This window comes from Gavia stellata, chromosome 11 (genome assembly GCF_030936135.1).
Source record: "Gavia stellata isolate bGavSte3 chromosome 11, bGavSte3.hap2, whole genome shotgun sequence".
Lineage (NCBI taxonomy): Eukaryota > Metazoa > Chordata > Aves > Gaviiformes > Gaviidae > Gavia > Gavia stellata.
In genome coordinates, this window is record NC_082604.1 from 2,855,888 (window position 1) to 2,878,118 (window position 22,231).

The 22,231-nt window shown below is 52.3% G+C and overlaps 1 protein-coding gene across 1 annotated transcript in view; it reads right to left on the bottom strand.

Annotated features, from left to right (window-relative positions):
- EPHB1 (EPH receptor B1) overlaps positions 1-22,231 on the bottom strand; it is a 73,407-nt gene that overhangs the window by 47,099 nt on the left and 4,077 nt on the right. Inside the window, exon 2 of the mRNA XM_059822706.1 lies at positions 177-241. Within this exon, the coding sequence (XP_059678689.1) occupies positions 177-233 (57 nt within the window). The 5' untranslated portion in view covers positions 234-241. The remainder of the gene's footprint in view (positions 1-176; positions 242-22,231) is intronic.

Consider the following 22,231-nt stretch of genomic DNA (forward strand, 5'->3'; position numbering starts at 1 on the left):
CTCAGCCCTGGAGCAGCCGCGCAGCTCGGCACGGCGATGCCCTGGCTGCCCCACACCAGCCCGATGGGGCACCGCTGCTACCACTGCGATTTCCCTGGCTTCCCACCAGTGTTTTAAGATAAATAGCGGGAACCCCACGAGATCGCCCAAGGATCAGCTGCACGAGCGGCACTTACCCCCGAAGGAGGGTTGGCGGTCCAGCCCAGCTCGGCCGTCGCCGTCCGCGTATCCATCAACGTTTCTGAGGAAACACAAGAAAAAGAAAACAAATTCATTAATCCCAAAGTTTTCAAAGACATTATGAGCACAGAGCCACAGAAGAACGTTCAGTTGCTTTCACGGAGCGTGCATCTGACCCTTGGAGCTGCTCAGAAATAAGACAGCAGATGTCTTAACACATCTAATGAACTAAGGGCAGCTTCACTCCGGAGCAGACGGTGCAGGACAAGGCTCTTTGCAAAGAGTCATGGCCTGAACACAGCCCACGCTGCCACCTCTGACCCTCCCAAACCTAGAAAAGGAAAATAGCATTACCAACTCAAAAAAAAAAAAAATGAAAAATTAAGAAGGATGCTGCATTTTGTGGAGTCATTACATGCACGTAGGAAACCCTGTCTAAACCCGAGCAGCGAGTTTGCGTTAACTCCCTGGAAGCAGCAAGAGGCTGGGGGGTAAGTCTCCCACCACGGGCAGAGCCCACCCTCTCCCCCACCACCTCCCTACGGGCTTTTCGGCGGGTCCCATCCGACTCTCTCGCAGCTCCTTGCTTCGCTCCTCAACGCTAAACGTCCCCTTTTATGCACTACATCTGTCTGGCGCCCTGAGTTGTCATTGCACACAGTTATTATCTGTCAGAGTGATTTCAAATACGCGAATAAAAATCACATTGTTGGAGCGGTGTTCCTCGGCTGGGGTTCTTTTGATGGAGGATTTGGTGGGAGATATTTAAAAGCTGTAATACAACTGACATTTCCCTACTTTTATTCTTTAAAAAAAAATAACAACAAACAAAACACAACAAGAATAATAGTGAGAGCGACAACATATAGAAACAGATGGGAAAAATCCTCCAGGTTTTATTTATTTGTTTGCAGCAAGCAGACATGCAGATTAATTTCCTCGATTCCTGTATCGCGACCAAATGGGAGGAGGAGATGCGCCGGCTGGCAACGCTGAGCATCTCCCGTCCCTCCCCTATCCTCCGTGGTCACAGGTACTCGCGGCAGCTTTGCAGCGCCAGGAAAACGGGTGCAACCAGAGAAATAAAGGTCAGCAAATAAAAATCAGCCCAGGAATATGAATTGCTGCCGGACTGCTGCTTTTAATCTCTCCGCGCCCGCTCCAGCAATCGCAAGTAGGAGACGAGACTCCTATTAATCTTCTCACCCCTCCCATTGCCGGCTGCTGCGGGATGGGAAGCCGGAGAAGCGTGACCAGGAACTCCCCACCCTGCCACGAGTGATAAACGCTCCCTCTCCCGAAATCCCCGCCGGAGCTGCCGACCCGGCCCGGCTGCCAGAGAGGTGAGCAGGGCCACGGAGGCAGGGAGAGCGAGGCAACCCCCCCAGAGATGGAGCGAATAGGCACTGGGGGAGCTTGCAAAGCTTCTGCACCCCTAACAGGTCCCAGGGTGCTGCTGTGGCACTGCCGGGGGGGCTTCAAAGCCCACAGCCCCTTGCACCCCGGTTTTGCCTGCCCGTTCCTGCTCATAGTGCCCTCAAAGCGGAGACGTTTCACCCCCGGTCCGTGCAGGGAACAGAAAAGTGTGGTGGCCTTCATGCCACCGCAACACGTCCCCGTCTGCAGCTTCAGCCCCTTTCTGTTTGGGAGAAGCCAGCTAAAAATGACACATCCCACCTACAAACTCCTCCCTGGCCCCGAATGGGGCTGGGGGCTCGTGCTCCGGACCTCCAGCGAGTTTCTGCTCCCACTGCCCTCCGCCTTCCCACTGCCACTGAGTTTTACTTCCCTTGCAAAGAGCCCCACGCCTCATTAAGCAGTCATTAATCCTCACTACAGCCCTTCAGATAAGCAGGCAGATGTGTCCGTGCGCAGATCGATGCGAAGGTGGAAGCGGAAGGCCACGCAAACATCTTCCAGTCCCTCCTCCCGGCAGGGCTATGCGGGGAGGGATGCTCTGAGAGCCCCTAAAATGCTTGGCGTTTTTCCCCGCGGCAAGCAGGGCGTCCTTGTGCCACGCAGGGGAAACTGAGGCAGCGGCGCCCAGAGTGATGCAGGGAGCATGGCCGGGCTGGGACCGGGACCCCGCTCACCCACCTTCTGCGGTAAATAAGGACAGGCTCAGTTACAGGAAAGGCAGTTCTTACAAGGGTTTATTCAGAAAGGATTTTCACTCCATCTCCCTTCCTGTTCCATGCGCTTACAGCTTCCTTCCCCAGGCGTTTATCTTTCAGCGGGGAGATGACAGAGGAATGTACCTTTGATAAAGTACAGCCGCGGTGCGGGTTGGTAGCACGCAAAGACCAGCTCTGCTCCGAAGTGGCATCCACCAGGATCCCTCCCAAAATCTCATCCCTTCCCTCCTGCCCTGTTCCTCCCCAAAGGCTCCACGTTTTGGAAAGAAAGCAGGAAGGCACAGCGGCAATGCCGGCATAGCACACAGCACCTCCCGAAGCAAGAGACTTCAAAATAACTACATAAATAGAGAAATAAATGAATAAATTGAAAAGAACCACCGAGAATCTTTCACTTTAGAGGTTTCCGGAGTCCTCAGGGGACTGCGTGGCCTGTGGCCAGGGAGGTCACGCTCACAAAGTTTCCACCACAGATCCGTAACTTGCGCTTCGACAGCTCCGTGTTTCTAAGCGATTTGCAAACCGAAGGAAAAAGAGGGCTGAGAGCCACTGCTAAAAGAAAAGCCTGACCCTCTAGAGACCAGCTCCTGCTCAGATCCTGCCCTGACTCCCAGGGACACTGCCATAGATGAGAAGATCCGTAACCTGACAAAATAGTTTGGTGATTTGGTGGTTTGGGTTTTTTTTTTAAATAAAATACAATGGTTAAATCCCCCCTTTCAGCTCAAATTCCTGCTGAGCTCACCCAAACCCCGTGACTGCAGAGGGACTGGCACCAGAAAGACTTGGCTGAGCAACTTCCCATTGACCTCTGCTATTTCCTCTTGGAGGAAAACTTGGATTTTACTTCATTTTCTGGGACGTACGAGTGACACCGTGACCCCGGGGGAAACCCTGCAGGGACATTTACGGCCAGGCAGCTCGGGGCTAAGGCTCTGCCGAGCACCCTCCTTCAGCAAGGGGGTGATTTGCAGACGTCTGTGCCCCTTACCCCGAGATCCCTGCAGAGATCCAGTGCTCATGTCTCCATCTCCGGGCTGCAAGACACTGCTGCCGGTGGGGGGACACAGGGATCACCCCCCCCGGCCATCCGTCTCTTGGGAGCGGGTAAAGGAGGGACAGGCAGTAAAATCCCTGCTAATGAGGAGATTACGGTGGACCAGTGCCTGAGCATCATTAATCAGCAGAGAAGCCACACAGACACCTTGCACCTCTCCTCCCGCCTGCCACATCCTGCTGTAAGGACCAGTCCTCGTTATTTGGCACGGGATATTAATTAACCAGGGCCCTGCCTGGGGCAGGGGGGTCCTGCTCGTCCCCCTCAGCCTGGGCAGCCCCCCAGAGGTGTCAGCACAGGGGGACATCATCTCCCCATGCCTCCTACACTAGCATGGCATCGCTAGCCACGGCGGGTGAACCACATGCCGCCTGTCCCCCTGCATCAGCCAGTGCCCACACCTCCACCGTGCCAGCAGACGGGCTCAGTGCCCAGTGGGCAGGCGTGGGCAAGACACTGCCCTCCCCTTGCCTGCTCAAGGTACCGCTCCTCCAGCAACTCCTTCCACGCCTGACCGCCTGCACGTGGGCACGGCGGATGCCCAGGGGATGCTTCGCCCGGGAGGGAGCTCGACACACTCGCTTGGAGAAGTCTTTGGGACCTGATCCTCCACCGAAGGCAGCTGACCAGGCTGTAATGGCTGAAGCCCTCGTTAGGGAGAAGACGAGCTCTGCTACGGCGAGTTGAGCTCTCTTAGAGTGAAGAATCTTCAGCTGTATACAGTAGATTTTCTTTAATGGACACATTACTTTAAACTAAGCCTTCACCATCTGTTCCAGTCCCTAATTATCAATACAAAAACAAACGTCTACTCACAATTACACTCGTAACGAGTAAAGATGCCAGCAATTAGAATGCACCAGCATCCTCGCTGCCGAGCAGCGTATCCATCTGTGATGGCACTCGCGCGATCCAGGCAGGGAGGACTCGCTGCCGTCCCGGGCTCCCCGCACCCGCCGGGGCAAAGGGGTGCAAGATGCGGCTGGAGCCGATGCCCGCAGTGGGATAAGCTGCATCTCAGAGGAGCAAAGGGTGGGCTGGCATCATTCAAGTGGCAGGGGGAAAATAAGTTATTTGAGGTGAGAGCAGCCAGGCGCGGAGCAGGGCAATGCAGGATCCACTGCGGGAGCCTTCATTTCACACCAGCTGATGCCGTCTTGCTAACCAACCTTCCCGACAGGATTTAAGCCTCTTCCAGAAAAACCCTCTGAACCACCCCAAAACAAAGCTGAGCTTATTTCCCGAAATCCCCACCCTGAAGTTATGTTTCAGACCTCTCTAGCGTGGAGGACTCCTGCGAGTCCCACCATGAGAAGGTGTGACTTCTCCCCGGCAAGGAGCGGGGTCTGGCTATGGGCAAAGAGAGATGAAGGCAAGGAGGCCAAGCCAACTTGATCGCGTTTCGACGTTGTCATCTGGAAAGAAAGAGATACGACGACAAATTTTCTGCTCAGGGAGGCCACAAAGAAACTTCTACAAGTGCTGCACTCCTCAATAGATGCCTCAGGGACATGGTCCCTCTCCCAAAGCAAGAAGCAGCAGCTCTCGCTCCCGCAAGAAGATAATGGCAGGAACCAGCCTAAGGCACTCGAAAGCAAATGCTTGGGCATATGCAAAGAGACGCAGGCATGTCTAAGACGACCAAGAGGAAAAAGATAGAAATTAAGCAAAATAAGGAGAGAGGAGGCTTGATAACAACAGATGGGTAGAGGGAGATTTGGAAAGGATGCCAGCTGCTGGAAATAAGTCCCCCGAGATGCGTGGGGAGCGGAGAAGTGCGTGTCGATCGCTGGACCTTCGGAGGGAGAGGGGAGACGGGAGGGCAGCCGTCGAGCGAGGGGCAGGGCACACGTGGCCGTGCGGGGCTCGGGTCCGGGGTCTGGAAGGGCAGAGGATGCTCTGCAGGTGGGATCATTGGAGACTCATCCCAATGTGTCCTCGCAGAGCACAAAGCGAGCCTGAGCAAGCACCGATGGGGTCAGCGCACGGTCCAGCCCCAGGGCACGTCCCCAGGCAGTCCCAGCCCCATAGCATGACTTTCTGAAAGGGAACAAAAGCAAGCCATTGTTTTTGTGGGTTTGTTTTTTTTTTTTTTTTTAATACACAAAGCACCATATTTTCCCCTCTATTTCATGCTCATAAACGCCAAGCTTTCTTTCTGCCCCCTCTTTCTCTCCCAAGAGCTTCAGCAAAATCAGCCCAAGGCAAACGCACAGCTTGGGAAGCTTCTGTCCAAGTTTGGTGACATTACCAGAGAAAGGGAACAATAGAGAAACAGAGCCAAGATACTTTATTACAAAGACTAGTGCTAAATAGCATTAACTGCTATGATGCCACAAGCTCTGCCTTCCTGCGGTTGTCGTGACTTCAAGCCGAGCCCAGACTGCATCACGGCTTTCATCACCGCTACCTATATGTCGAGGTTTGCATCACGCCTCTCAATGTCAACGGAAAGAAAGTCCCGCACGTGCCAGTGGAATAATTTGAATTTAATTCTCACTATTCCCCATAGACGAAGAGGTTCAAGCACACATCAGGAGGTTGTCTGAGTAGTTCTAGGTTGCTCTCCATGACCATGCTTCCCACCACAATGCCCCGAAGATGCAATCCAGGTTCACCTGTGCAAGGTTTTAATATATCCTGGGCTTCAGACTAAGCTGGGACAAAGAAAAGCAGGAACACAAAATCCACGTGGCTCTGCCACAGGGACCAAGGCAGCGAGCTACTGGGCGCACATCCCACCCAAAAACTCTCTTCTGTGGGAGGACTCCCCATCTGGTTCCTGCTCCTAATTGGGAGGGAGCGCCGCTGCTTGCCCCTCGTGCCGTGAAGGAGCCGGCGGCTACGCGGTGTGAATGCCATGACATCTCCCAGACGGTTTAATTACGGCGCTGGAGAGGGTAAGAGCAGGATCACCCTCTCCCCTTTGATAGGAAACTGCTAAGAGCAGTGCTTGAGAGCACCGACTTCTGAAAGAGCCGCTTACAGTATCTATACACTTTCAGTCAAAAATATTACAGCAACAACTAATTACGTCCCATCATTCCCATGGCTCTCTGCCTTTAATGGTGCATTTTGCTGCTACAGAACGACGGTGAAACTGCTCTGGAAGTGCATAACGAGCTCTCCCCATCAATCTCCCGCGGGTTCGTTATGAAGGATTACCCGCCAAATAACAAACCCAGTTGAGAAGGGAGAGGATGTGCTAAACAACAACAAAACAAGTCGACACCAAACGCTTTCTGCCTGTATTTTAAACGGAAAGCGCCGACGCTTTGGGGTCTGTATTAACCTCTCAGGGGAGAAGAGCAGCCATGTGAAGACATATGTCTTCTCTGTGAAGACATCTCAGCCGTGACACCACCATCCACAGCCACCAGCCAGCGTGAGGAGGTCTGCAGCGGCCAAAAAAAGCGTGGTTTTGGTTGGAAAGGGAAAGAATTTATATATATCAGCCGAGGACAAGCGTGCTGTGTCAATTTGTGACGGGATGCATTAAGCTGCGGCCGCACAGCACAGCCCCGGACCTCCTCTGGGATCTCCCGTCAATGGCATGGATTTCAGCGCGCAGTGAAGATGCATCGCAGCAGGGCAGGCGATAACTTAATGAAGCTCAGATTTGGGGGTGTTTGCTCAGCAACTATATAACAACTTTATCAATAAACCGCTGCCTGCTGTGACTGCGGGATGAAACGCTCTAATTACAAGCAGCAAACACTATCCATATCAGGATATAGTAAATTGAAATATGCTGGTTGATGTGCCTGAAAGCGCCCAATAAAATACCTGCCTAATTTTTGCAAGCGTACGTGCGTACACATACACGCGGCAAACCCGGCATATCAGGCAAGAGAAAAGCCCAGACAAAAACCCCTCCGCTGAGCCCCGTGCCTAACACAGGCTAAAAAAAAGTTGGGGAGGCGAAGCGAAACGTGGACCGTAAGGACCAAGTCCCATTTACCAACAGTCGCTCCTCCCTGCGGACCGCGCAGATGAGACCCAGCGCCAGCATCTCCCCTCGGTTTTCCCGCTTGACCCAGCACAGGTACGTCGTGTTGGATGCGCTCAGCCAGAGCCATACAATCCATTTATCATAATCCCACCGAGGAGAGATACAGTAAATCAACGAGACAACCTGCCTGCAAATAAATTACAGGCAGGAGGGAGAGGGGGAGAGGAATAGAGAGGAAAAGAGAGAGAACTGCAGAGGGAGAGATAAGAGAGAGGGAAGGAAACAACAGAGAATTACCAAAAAAAGCACACATCACAGGGAGAAAAAAGACAAAGGGGACCAAATCAAATATAAAGATAAGAGAAAGAAGATAGGGTTCTCAGTACCTTTTGTTTTGCAAATTGTAAACCTGTTTTGGAAAATTTGGGAACAAGTTTTAATCCACCGAGCTCAAACCGGACATCAGAGGCGATGGGAAAATCTCAGGATGGCATGTTACAGGTAACCCAGTATTTTCCAAATATAAAGGAGCTCATTTGCTCCCGTAGTAACAAAGTCAGTCGCCAATAGCATAATTTTTGTAATTGCACACTGGCCACGGAGATACAAAATCCATACATATTATACGCGTAGTCCACACGCAAGTATTTACAGATGGGCGCAGAGGCATTTAGCAACTCAAAGTCAAGCAGGACCAAGGGCTGAGAGAGCACTTTAGTGAACGCTCTGCCCCGCCGTGACAAACCCAGCCATCCCAGCAGCCCAGCTCCTCCACCACGCCACCACCAGAGGAGCGATCCAGGGCTGTGAGACGACAAGGCTATCTTTCAGGAGAACGTTTTCCAGAACAACGTCACTATGCGGTTAAATCCTCATCTTTGCTTTCTCAAGGCTGGGTTGCCAGCAAACATCACTGAACGCCGCAGCCTGCCACGAAAATCACCATATGTCAAGCCTGGCTGTTACTCGTTTCATCCTCCAGAAGATGCAGAACAGGAACTCAGCCACCCAGGGATGGTCAGAGGCTTTTCCAGAAACCCTAACCTCCAAAAAGCTTACGAGGCTGCCCAGGAGAAGTAGCACCCTCCAACTCAAGGTCCAGCTAAGTGGTGTGAGAAGGTCTGGCTTGAATGAGCAACTGCTTAGGTGGGTGAAGGGCAACCGTCTGCTCTTCACCATCCATGCTATCACCACCCAAGAGCACACGCCAAAGCAGATGAAGAGTGAAGGTCAAGAGTCCGAGGACACTCTATCCCTTGCCACGCAGTCGGGTGGCTTCAGCACGAGCTGGACACAGCAGCCTCACACTCCTGGACTTCTTGGGTGGAAACCAACCTCCCTGGACAACCATCTCGCCAGCCAAGTGAGCAAGGAGGATCCAGTATCCCAATCCATTGTACATGCCAGCAGGAGCACAGCGCCTTAAAGAATGGCAAGGATAAACCAAACCTCGGGGAGCTATGTCAACAACATCATATTTTCTGCTACTTTTCTGTAGCTCACTTCTTGGCCAACAGCCATGAACCAGCGCTGGCTGTACATGGTGTGCTCCAGCCAAGTTGAATAGAAGCAAGCGAGCTCACCCAACAGGATGACATTCTGCTGGAGCTCTTCTCTTAGGAAGAGGGGGCTTGATCTTCATCATGCTATGAGAAAGCAAGGAACCCCAAAAGAGGGGAAAAAAAATAAAAATTAAGAGCAGCGTTTGAGATTTCCCACATAAGGGTCATTGACGCCTGACAAGTTCAGTGGAGCTGGGCTCCTAATCAACTGGGATTCCCTTGGAGATGATAGCTTCTAAATACAGAATTAGTCGACTGAGAAGACAGAGCAGCCATAAACATCAATAGCATCCGCAATCACACGTGCTAGGATAAATTAAAAGGACATGCAGTCTTCACGCCTGGATGCACAGGACGTTCACCCGTGGGATTGCAGGGGGATCTCCCCAGCAGCGTGCTCACACGTGTCTTACGGCTGCACCGTGCTCGGCTACAAAGCCAACCTTCAAGGCCACCAGTGCAGAGGCAACGCTGGAGTAGGTGCAATAAGTCTTGCTGAACTAATGCACCAGACCTGTCCCCCCTTTCCCTACGGCTGTCCTTCTCTGCTGGATTTATTTTGCCCTACTCCGGGATAGCACTGCCGATGAGCAAAGCTCTAAAAATCAAAACATTTATCCTGCATTTCCCTACACGCCATCATTTCTTTAGAGATTCAGGATGAGTCATTGTCTTGGACCACGTTCTCCAGAAAAGCTTCGCACTCGCTACAAAAACACGCATCTCACAGAGCCCTAAATCTAAAATGCCAGCCGTGCTGTCAAAGAGCCCTCACGACGAGAGATGCACCTGGCATCGTCCAGCTCCTATTTACTAGATCTTATTTTAAAATGTCAAAGGGATTCTGCACGAGCTACGAACATGACAGACTGCTCAGACGGCGAGCAAGCACCGTCGAGGGACTCCAGCTTAGCGAACGGCATCCCTTCGCCCATGCGCACCTCCTCCCGACGCAGCCAAGTGCTTGGCATTTCCCCCAGACACCAAAATTCAGGAGAAAAGCCTCCCTTTTCACCCCGACAAACCCTCAGCTGCCAACAGCCAAAGCCAGACTACTTGGTTGAGCCAGAAACCGAATTCCCCCACCAAAATTATAGCCTTGCAAAGAAAAACCCCAGCTCTGGACAAGCAAGCGCAGAGCGAGCGCAGGGTGAGCTTGCCGGCGCGGCTCCGGTGCAGAACAACCGCAGCCAGATTGATCCTGTATTTTTTAATGCAGCATCCGACACGCACTAAAGCCTTCAGGGAGGCCAACCAATTATTTTCAGGTGTAAATAAGAACCGAACAATAGCAACACCATTGCTGGTCCGAGGATGCATCCCGAAGATCCCCCACTCGTGCGCTGGGGGTCTCGGGGGGGGGGCGGGGAGAGCAGGGAAGGCAGGGGAGCGAGAGCAGAAACGCACAGGGATGCTCTGACTGCCGCTGGAGACGACGAGCTCAGCCCCAGCCGCCGGAGCACAGCCGTCGAGGGGAGGAGGTGGAAATATTGAACCTCAAATGGAGGAAACTGCAAAAGCTCGTCAGCAAGCGGCTCCCCGCGCCGCCTCCCCTCCCGACGCCGGCCGCCGTGCCGAGCATCGTCTCTCCGGTTTTTGCACCATATGGAGTCAGCTCGCGAGTGCAAATGAGGCAAAGAGCGCGAGAGGCAAAGGGAAATAAATCTGTGCTGCTGCGGCAGCACGGGGAAGTCTCCGTCAGGACGTGGCCGGGATGGGGGAAGGCACTGTCTGCATCCCCTGGGGACGCCTTGGCGGAGAGCCCCCGTCGCCTGCCCGGCCCTCCCCGCCATAAGGCTGCACACGTGGGAAAGGGGATGTGGCAAAGCCAACAGGTCCTTCGCAAAGGGCACAGCACCCCGTGAGCAGACCCCCGCTGGGTTTTTTTTGCTCTGGCCCCACATCCAAATGCCGCTTCCCAAAACGCTCTGCAAACCCATCCCTTGGCTCTCCCAGCTTTGCCTGCGACTTATCTTTTTTCTTTGGGTTTTTTTTTTTTTTTCTTCTCCACTTTCCGATTTGGTCAGAACAGCCAATGCCGGGCGGGATCTGTAACTATCCTGCATCCTCTCCTGAAAATTTTACTATCAATCCGAGCCATCTTTAGGTACGTATGCACATGACAGCTGGTCCGTTGAGTAAATAACAAAAAGTGTTTGCCAAGATTTCTAACCGCCTGTTCACGCAAGGTGCTGTACCAGCTCTGACGGGCCAGCCGGGCTGCGTTAAACCCTTGCCCAAATACGCCGACAGCTACCAGCAACTGCAATCGCCCCTTTGGAAGATGCTCTTCATCAACGGGGTGCACATCAGGGGCTTCAGGACCCCTCTTCGTAAGCTCTTGATGCATCACCTGAACTGCGCCAGGAGCAGTGGGCAAATTGCTGCCTGCCTCCCCCAGCTCCTGCCCGCGCAGGGGCAGCACCAGGTCCTCCGTCTTCCCGCATCCCCCTACACCAGGAGCCCTGGGATCTGTATTCTGGGAGAAGAGAGGAAAAACGAGCACTGCTCTAAGTCGACCTTAAATCGCAAGATTTTGCTCACGACCGTGCTTACGCCGAGCTTTTCCTGCAAGCTGCAGGGGCCGGTTGAGCCGCTGAGCGGCCACAGCTCCCACCGGCCCTGGGAGACAAGGAAGAGGAGGAAGAGGAGGATGCTGGCAGGAGGCTCTGCTTGGCAGCCGGCTTGCCCAGCACACCCCTGCCTCCAGCCCCAGCGCCTGCGCGGGTGCAAGCTGGGAAAAGGCTCTAGCATGAAGACGGCCATCTGGGCACCGGGAGCGGCGCCAAGGCGGGTTCGGGGGATTATCTCCCCCCCTCCTCGCCAGGACGGTCTCCTTCCTGAGTGCACGGGTAGAACTGACTTAACACACGGGTGACACCTCACCAAAAAAACTTCAGCATGGGGTTGCAGGGAGGTAAGCAAGGAGAAGCCCACCAGAGCCACCTCCGGCAGCCTGCCAGCCCGCTCACCGGCTGACCCCCGGGAGGTGCCTACAGTCCACCGCGGGCGAGGGATGGTCCCGGCGTGACCGGCACGGCTCCATTTCACGCAACGCCAGCTCTGCTCATTTTTAAAGCGGCGCCGGTTGATGATAAAGTTCCCCCTAAGCTCATCTCCATACCCACCTCTTCTCCTGATGACGCTGACCCATCCTCCCTGATTGTGGTTTCCTCACTGAAATAAATCACTTTAAGTGCACGTTGTGCTCTGGGTCTCATTACTGTTCATCATCTTCTGCACAACGGAGCTGTCACATCCTCACAAATTCTCTCACCTGGGCAACATGAGAGCAATTTGGGAGGGCAGGCAGGTGGGGAGAAAGCGCCCGCAGCTCGACAGGGTGCCAGGAGCTCCCCACCCCTCTCCTCCGCAGCTTTCGGATGGTGTGCTCACACCTTCAGCCCCACACACCCCTCGTGGCATGAAAACTCAGGAGAACAAAAGCAAGAAGGTGCAACACACGTGCAAGACGGGATCCTTGCACGCAAGCACCCAGAAGATGGAAGATGGCAGATATACCCTGATGGCCAAGAGGATCTTCCTTCAGTGAGGTATGTCCCTGCAGGGAAACCGCCTCCAGAAGACATGGCATAAATTCTCTCTCCCCCCCAAATTTCAACACCTAAGGGAGGAAAGGAGGAAGAGCCGGGCACGAGGGCAGCAAGATGGTCACCAAACCTTCTCCAGCTGCGGATCCTAGGCAGCGCCACATTCAACTCCTCGTCACAGACGGGCGCTTCCAACTCCACGAGGTTACTCCAGATTAATCCAGCAGAGAAGATTGCAGTTGAGCTTCGCACAATAAATTAAAAGCTCTGTGCCAAAACCCCGCGAGGACCGTTCAGGCGATAGCAATGCAAAGGCATCGTTTGCCTGTCACATCGCTTTCGAAAGCCAAACACTCAAAGCGAGAAAGGGAGCAATTAAGGCTGCCGCTAATCTTGAAGTGTCCACAAAGACGGGTCTGTTGGTGTTTTATTGAGGAGGGAGTGCAAGTGCCACCAGCTTCCAGATGGCCAGCAGCCCCGCGAGGGGCTGGAACCTGCCTGGTATGAAAGGCCAACCCAGCCAGCAAGGAAAGAGCTGCTCACCCATCGCCACGCGGCTGACGCCTGCATCCCTGCACATCAGCACGGCTCCCTAGGAAAAGGAGCTGTTTCCCGACACGATATTTGGAAGGCTGCAAAGGTTCGGGTTTCCCACCACGTACACAACACCTAGGTACATCCTTGAGCATGGCCATGGAGAAGACATGCTGCTCTCATGCCTTCCGTAGGGTCAATGCTCACGCCTGTCCCTCTGTCTCCCCCATCCCATCTCAACTTCGCAGGAAAACACCCCTCGCTGCCCCGGTGACCACGGCAGGAGGAGACCCCTGGAGATGCATGTGCACCAGGACATCCATCACTGCCGGGTAGGACACCCCAGGCGGTCCCACAGCCTTCGCTCGGCTCTCCCAGCAGCCCACCCCTCCCCAAAACCCCAACCAGCCTGCTGCAGCCCAACCTGGAGACCCCACGTCCCCCCACCTCGCCCAGGGCACTTGCACACGTGTTCGCGCACGCCGGCACGGAGCGGGGGGGGAAGCTGCGTTGCAGAAATAACCCAGGCACACAAACAAAAGAGCACAAGCCATTAATCTGGGTGAACCGGAGGAAATGAAATCATTATGTCTGCAGCTACAACATCCCGAAGAACAAATTTCCTGCCTGGATAATAAATGGATTCTTTTGTTTCACGTTGGCCCCAACCACGTGACTGTCTTGGCCTATTCCTCATCCAAAACATCTTGCTGTATAAATACCCAGACAGGCTCAAATTTCAGCTGCTAAAAATACGTTTTAATTATAATAATATATAATAATAATAACAACCAAAAAAAATATCTAGATCTACAGGCTCCCTTGGCCTCCTAAACAACCTCTGAAGGCTTTCCAGCACGCAGACAAGCAAACAGAAAGTCCAAAAGTTGCCAATTACAGCTCAACAGCACAAACCCAATCTTTGAAAGAAAGACTGAGGCACCCGACCGGCAGCCCTGGGTTAACGCCCACAATAAATAACCCCTGCCAGAAAAAGAAACGATGGGTACATGAGCATTTTAAGCATCGACGGCCCAAAAGTACCTTATAAGTACGTCCAGGTGCCAGGATGGGGACCAAAGCCACACGGCACACCGATGATGGCTGCGAACCTTGGGGCTGTGCAGGTTTTCTTCTGAGGCAGGTTTTCTTCTGGTGGCTTTCTGAAGCCTCACTAGGGCTTGGGATTTATTCGTTAGATGGATGGGGATTGCAAGTTCTGGCCTCCCCTGGCTTGGCGAGGGTATTTGTCAGCTGTAGGAACGGCTCTGGGGGTCTCGAGGGATGCAGACCTCTAGGAGAGTTGCGTGAATTATTGGTTTCAACCGTTCCTTTAATCTGCAACTCCCCCAGATCACTCGGTTAAAACCATTTTTGCATCTAACTACATATTTTGCTTCTGATTTCAGCTTCTCTTCGCCCGCCTTCCCAGCTTTACAAACACATAGCAAACACCGCAACAAGTTTCAAAACAAGACACAGTTTTGAATCCAAACATCAAAGCGCCTTGGTGCCAAAAGTCTAAATTGTTTGGATGTTAAAAGAGAGACCTCCACGAACAAAAACGAGCTCAAAAATCCCCCTGAGCTAGCGGACAGCTGGAGGCAGGAGATTCAACCAAGCCCACCACGCTCAACCATAGCTCTTAACTAAGGGTTGTACTTGTTCTCCATCACCCCGAGCATCCCAGCACCCCAAGGCAAAACCTCTTCTCTTCAACTTCAAACATAAGCAGAGGAAACCCTCCTTTTGAAAGCCGGCTTGGTGCACCGTGCCAGCAAAACTTCAATTTTGTTTTCCTTTGTGGGTCATCTTTCATTTCAATTATATTTTGGATGCTGGGGAAAGTGTCCAAGCATAGCTGCTGCCTCCTTTTAATCACTTATCATTGCTGTTTCTTCAAGGAAGGGGAAGGAAAAAAAAAAAAAGTCCTTGGAAACTAAATATTTACACACCCACATACACTAATCCCAGCAGATCCAAGGGTGGGAAGCCTATTTAAAAGAAACATCCCTAATTACTTTCCCATTTTGAAGGGAATAATCTGGCGATTAGCTAGAACGCCTTACTCAAGTAATCACTTTTTTTTTTTTTTTTGAAGAGGAATAATCTGCCGGCGTGTGCATACACAGGACAGGGGTTTGACAAACCATTTCTATACGCTTCCCTCACACACAGCTGCCGACAGCCGAGCGGCACGGAGGGGCCGGAGCCACCCCCGAGATGACGTCCATGGCGGAGGGGGACACCAAAACCAGCTTGGCCAGCGATGCGTCGCCAGTCCCTGGACTGCACCCCAGGGAAACCTCCTCGCTGGGAAAATGGCAACAAAGCCCCAAACACCTCGAAAAGCCATCAGTCACCTTGCAACGATGCCCCAACAAGCGCCCACGTCCCTACCAGCAGTGCCACGAGAGAGGAAACGTAGCAGGTTATTAGTGCAACACGCTGGTTTATCGGGAGCATCGTTCAGTCCCTTTTTGCTGAAGATGATTATCTTCTCAGACAGTACAATGGTTTCTGCTGGAAAAAAAATCTAAATAATCCAGACCAGGGGATGTATGCAAGGATTTCCAAGGTCCCCCCTGCCACAGCAAAGCAAATAGCAGCTATTTGTTAATTAGCAACGGCCGCTGCATTTCTCAAGGAAAGGGCTGAAGTCTTCAGGATAGGTGAAGGTTTGATTATGAGACTCGCACGGCAGATCATTTAGAAAGATAAAACCGCGTTCGCTCTGCCGCAGCCAGCTATTAAAAGTGGAGAATGTTATTTCAGGTAATAAAGAGCAAGACCTGAGGACTAGCCTGGGAATTCAAATTTACAACTTGTATCAAATTCATATGCTGTAAAACTTCACCTAGTTTATAAGTTTCTCGCCAACTTCATAAAACATGTTTTATTATTATTGTTTTCTGACTCTCCTGCCTTAATAAAATTCCTCTCCCAGCTTGTGTGGGTGTTGCATTATAAACATTTGCACTTTGATTCATTCAAGACTGGAGAAAGCTTTCAAGGTAACCTATTAGGAATACTTGAAATGTTTCAAAGACATCCCAGTTTCCCCTGAACATCACAAAGCTTTAAAGAAATACAGAAAAACGTGCCTTGCCCCCAACCACCTCCAAAAATCTGCTGGAATGGTGACTCAAGAGATGACATTTGGGAGCAACCGAGCGGCACGCCAGCCCGGTGGGCTCCGTGGCCGGCACGGGGTGAGAAAACACGGGGGTGCTCGGGGCACGGGGTAAGGCAGGTGCCCACCCATCGCTCCCCAAGCCCCCTCGGCAGGGAGCCCCGGACCATTTTCTCACAAGGACCGGACCGTGCGAAAGTAGGGGTTTCCCCGTCCCCGGTCAGCCCTGGCGAGCGAAGCCCAGCGCTGGCACACAAAGGCAGAGCCGGAGGGTGCTGTAAGCAGCATCCTTCTCAAAGCAGGCCACTTTCTCCAGCCTCGGCCAAAGCCCATTCAAGTTAATAAGCGTCTTTTTATAGCCTTCAGCAGGCTTTCGAGCAAGCCTCTCAGCGCAGCAGACTCCCGCGTGTGCGCAGTGGTGCCAGCCATTTCAGTAATAACCCACGCACGGCGCAAGGAGAGATAATAAAAGCCGATTTTTAGAAAGATACCGAAATACAACTAGCTCACGACCTTACAGCTCCCACCAGCCCACATCCACCTCCTCTCCTCCTCAAGGTCGGCTTCGGCATCCGTGGGTCGGGGTGGGGGGCATCGCCAGCCGACGGCCAGAGCTTGGGGGGGGGCGTACCCAAGCTGGGTCCAGACAAAAAGGAATCAGTGCCTTTAATTCCTGCACAGTTGACACTTTTCTGTTTCACTGAGCAAGAGTAAGGCTACCTGGTGCGATGCATGTGGCTCAAGGAGCCGCACATCCCTCCTCCCAGGTACCGCGGCGTGGAGATGATCCTTCCAAATTTTATTATACCAGAAATTACCACTTTACAGCTTTGTATCTGGTCCCAATGACATCGTTATATGTGACCCCTCGGCACCTCTGCCGAGAGCCTGACGAGCTCAAATGACTTAGACCCCCACCAGCGATTTCATCTCAAGGGAAAAAGCGTGGACAGCAAAGGCCATGCATCTCCGGGGGGTTCACCGCCTGCGTGAACCTTCTGGACAGCTTCAGCCAAACCCCACGGGCTGGGGAGCAGCTCTGTGCATCTCGGGGTCGCTTGCAGCCAGGTCGTGCCCGTAATTCCCAGCACTCGATAAAGGATGCAGAGACCCAACACCGCTGCTTTAAAAATAACTACGGCAAAAGCGCAGGGATGGAGCAGCCACGTGGTGAGGGCATCGCCACGTTGCTACGCACCGCGGGCGAACGACACCTATGGCACAACCTCGCTGGCACCGCGGGTACACTACGGGAGGCAAAGGTCCTGAACTGCTCAAAAACGTTGTGGGAAGTACTTCTGGCAATGCACCAGTGATCTTGAAAAGTCTAATTTTGTTCTTTTCAAACGCATTTGTTTCAAATGAAAAGCAGAGTTGATGCCCCGTGGAGCACTCGGAGAACATCCCGCTCCTGCTCTGTCCCCGTGCGTCCAAACACGGACACGCTGCTGCCCATCTCGTTCTTCGGGCGTTTGGAAATACGAAGATACAGGTGTTAGGTAAAAAAAAAAAAAAATAAAAACAAAGTGCCCAGCCACCTACCAAGGCCAGCCCCCAGCTATTTCTTCAGGTCACCCCAGCCCATCCCCAAGTACATCGGGTTGCCCCCCTCCCAGCTCCCCCCGGCCGGAGGGCAGGGGGCTGCCCAGCAGGACGGGAGCAGAGCCCCACAACCATCCCCGTTCTCCTCCTGACCCCCCCCCCGAGGACGGCGTTTCCTTTTCAACTCTTCTGCTGGGTTCCTGGTTTTCCCAGGGAAGATGTAATTCACACCCCTTCGCCTCTTCCGCGGTGATTTAATGTCTTTTGAGCAAAAAGCAATTATCCTCGTATCAACAGGACCCTAGCGAGGATGATAATGAGTCGGCTCCGACCCCGCGGCTACGGAAGCGGTTGAAGCAAGTGGAGGTCTCTAGTAATCAAAGGCCCGTCCCCAGCCTCCGATTGCAAAAAAAAGAAATAAAAAACCTCCATAAAATTTCAACCGTCGCCGTTCCCTGCTCCATCCCTCCATCTGAAGCGTATGTTTTAGCACTAGGAGAAAGGGGAGCAACACCGGCCCTGGGTCCCTCCTGCTTTGCCATCCGGGTGCATTTTGGGTGTTGCTTGCCGGTTTGCCTGCAGCACCCCACGGCAGGGAGCGGGCACGGGGGGATTGATCTTGTGCTCAAAATCAGACAACGCAGCTCTGTTTTCCCAGGTTCTGGGGCTCAAGGAGAAGCACCCCCCGAGCCCGAGTCAAGCCCAGAAGGTGACCTGCCCTGCCCCGGGACTGGCACGCTGGGCCGGGCAAAAAAAGATGTCCCCATGCTCTGCCATGCAAACGGAAAGAAAATAGGAAAAGGGAGGCAAAGACGTGGACACGCAACAGGTTATGGGCTTTGCAGGACTGGAGAGGCTCCCCGGGAGATGGCAGAGCCGGGGCGGAGAGCACCCAGTGCTGCCAAACACCGGGGCAGCGGGCTGAGCTGCCCTTCCCCTCAAAAAACCAAAAAATTAAAAAAAAAAAATACATATATAGCCAGACAAAGACACCAAAACCCAGCCGTGTTCAAAGCAATCCAAGGAAGATGCTGGTTGGGTTTGAATAATCCAAAACTTGGTGCCCGGTTGCCGCTGGGATGCAGTACCGGCCCATCGGAGAGGCGGGCAGGATGCGAGAAGGACTTTTCGGGAGACAGGATCCTGAAACAATCCTTTAAAGTCGTGACGAAGCCCCCATCTGGGATGGGAGGAAACAGCTGAAAAGCGAGGATTGCCACAGCCTCTTACCTATTCCCAGCCACCACTTTTATTTGCTGCAGAACAAAGCTTAATCAGCGTCCAACACCAGTAACACCAACTGGATGCCTCCCTAGATATTAAATGTTTTTCTCACTACACTAACAAGCACATACCTGAGATTTTACTAATTCCTAATTACTTGGCATGGCTATTTCCAAATTAAAAAAAAAACCTCCCAAAATAATACTGTAAAAAAAAAAAAACCAAGATAAATTTAATACTGTATTTTTTTCTTCCCCCCCCATCTGCAAAGTCCTTGAGAGGACTCCACCTGCTTATTAAGGGGTACAACTTAGAAGAGAAAACAAGCAAATTACAGTCATTACCTAAAACCACCCCTAAGCTTCTCCCCTTCCAGGCGACCGCTTGCCATCACCTTCTACCTGCCCCGAAAGTGGACGGCAGGACGATGCCGGCCGCGAGGATGCTCTGGGGGCTGCAGGGACCGGCTGCTCTGGGGCTCCATCCTTCCCCCCCCCCGCCCCCGGCAGCATCGCGCCCAAACCCGGGAGCATCCCTCCCGCCAGGTTTAGGTTGGAAGAAGCGAGGCCGAAGGAAAGTAGTCTTCCTCGGCCGGGGCTCGGCGCGGAGCTCCTTCCCCTTTGAACTGTTGTCTCTGATTTTTCACTGCAGGGCTCCCAGCAGGAACTTATTAAAGCCAGACCAAAGCACGTATGCTTTAATAGTAATTAGGTCACCCTGGGTTGTGGGCTTAGCAGGCAAAACTATAATTATTTAGAAACATCAAGTTTAAATGCCAAAGAGTCTTAATGGAGCTGAGCTAATTAACCAATTTCAACTGAGTAACTGATGAGCTTAAAAAAACAGAAAAAGAAAAATCAATGATCATAGACAACAACATTTTCTTTTAACAGGTTGTTTTCTTGCAGCAATTCTCAATTGCACAAAAGGAGACCAACAACCCCCGCTAACCAAATATTATTGTAATTAAATATTCAACAGAAAGCCTCTTCAATTATTCAAAAGACTGATAACACTTGTTTATAATTGGGGTGGTGGCAGAGGTTTCCAGCAGCAGGGATTTTGTACATCATCGGGCTCCGGTCGCGGATGCAAACCCACACGGGCGGATGGGTCGCGGCATCGGCACACGGTGCCGGCTCCGGCACGGCTCCACCACTCCCATCCCTCCTGCAGAAACCGAACTCGGGGGAGACGGATGCTTTCCAGCCCAGATACGAGAAAACGGACCATACGGTCCACACGCTTTCTGGATTTTTGTTATTAGACCAAAAATTTAGGGGACTAATGGCCAGTTTCCAGGTTTCACACCGTTTTCCGATGGTAGCGTTATTCCCCCGGCAGAGAATCGGGAGGAAAAGCAGACCCCGGTGTATCATTATAATTCACTAAGCGGCATTACCATAGGAAATTACAAATTAGCTTTTCAGCAAAGGATACAGGGATATTTAGATTAGCTATAGAGAAACTACAGAACCTTTCAGTCCATTTATCAAAGCTCTCGTAGCTCCAACTTCCAGGGAAATGAAACAATAATAAATATTGAGAAGGGAAAGTTAATCTCTGCTGAACGCGCTTTAATAATTCAAAAGTTACAAGAAATAAATAAACAAAGCACAGACCCTTTAGCTCCTACAAACACATGTCCCATTTTTCTCACCATTTCTCATGATGTGATTTTGTGGAAAATGGATGGTGACAAAAAAAAACCAAACCCAAAAACAATCAGCTGTGGTTGGGAGCGACCACATTTACAGTGCAGGAGGGAACCCATCCACATCTGCCACTTATCTGGAAAGCCGTAGAGCTGATTTGGGCTAGAGTTTGCTTTCGTTGTCCCCAAGGAAAGGGCTGTGTTGCCTCTACCTGCTACTGGCTGGTGTCTGCATCAGCCCCGTGCCCGCTCCCTCCCCTGCACACTCCCAAGCGGCCTCTCAAGCCGCTCGCTTTTGGAAAGATTGTATTTTTAGACCCTACAAGCTGGACTGTGCGATAACCAGCTCGGTGTCCCGGGGCCACCCAAGGTCCCAGCTCTCTCCTGACGCTGCTCTGACATCGCTCCATCCCTTTCTGCATGTTTCTGCTCCCACATCAACCTCCGCCGAGAGAGGAAGCGGGGAGGGATGCCGGGGGCTCAGCCGGCGGAAGCACCCCCCATTCACAGGTGGATCACGATGCATCTGAATGTCTTCTGGATTCATGTTCATTTGCCATCCCCACCACCACTTTCCAAGGTGCTCCCGGTCACCGGTGGACTCAAATTCCCACCGTGTGGGTTATCTGCACCACTTCCATCACACTGACTCCGGCGACCTCCGTAAGCGACGCGCGCTCCTGCTTCCTAACATTACAACGGAGGTTATGCCTTTCCAAATCACTACCCAGCAAATATCCAAGCTTAACATTTGCCTTGCACAAGTATTCATGCGTGCAACACTTGGTAGATCAAATGTTTGCAGAAAGAGAACAAGGTCAAATTGAAATGCGTTTTCAAATTCTAATGAATATTTGGGGAAAACGTTCCCTCCCCCATCCCCAACTATTTACTCAGCCTCACTGTGCTGTTAAAGGACTGCTTATACCGACCGTGTCTGTTTAGGGGGAATGGAGCGCTGCAGCACCCGTCGGGCAATATCATACAAGTTTGGGGCTCCTGCATGAAGCCATTTCCATGCCAGGGTACAATGAGCTCATACCCGCAGCTGGGAGAGGTAAAAAAAAGCCTCCTCAAGCTGGCTGGATCTCAGACGGAGCGGTGCAGCACACACCGCAGGCATTACAAGAGCGGCACCCCGCAAGCCCCAGCCTTGCTCCAAGCATCTCTTCCGTCAGCCTCATCCCACAGCACTCCCGCTGCACCAGGGACCAGCATCTCCGAGACTTTGCTGACCCGATTAGCATCGAGTTACTCGTTGCCCAAGGTGCTATTTTCCCTTTTTCACCGAATCTGAGTATTTCTTTAGCTTGCAGAACCCATCTCTGCTAGAAACATCTATTATTCAGCACCGTGGCCTGGATCCAGAGCCAGACGAATACATTTGGGCTACTTCATCATCAAACATCAATATTTTCTTCCGATTTTTAAGGTCAGTGGATGATTTTTACCCTGTCCTGTTGTATCAGGAGCTGCACCTGGGATGGGCAAGAGGCTACCTTGCAAACCCCCCGGTAGCTCATGCCACAGCAGACAGGGCCACTAAACAAATGGGAGCACGGGGAGGCAACCCAATTTCCATAGAGAGATGGCGAGCAGAAAAACAAATGTATTTATCACAGACCTCACCTTCTCCACACCTGCCTTTCACAGAGCTCCTTCAGGGCCCTTATTTGCATCAACCGCTCCAAGACCATCTTCAGCGTC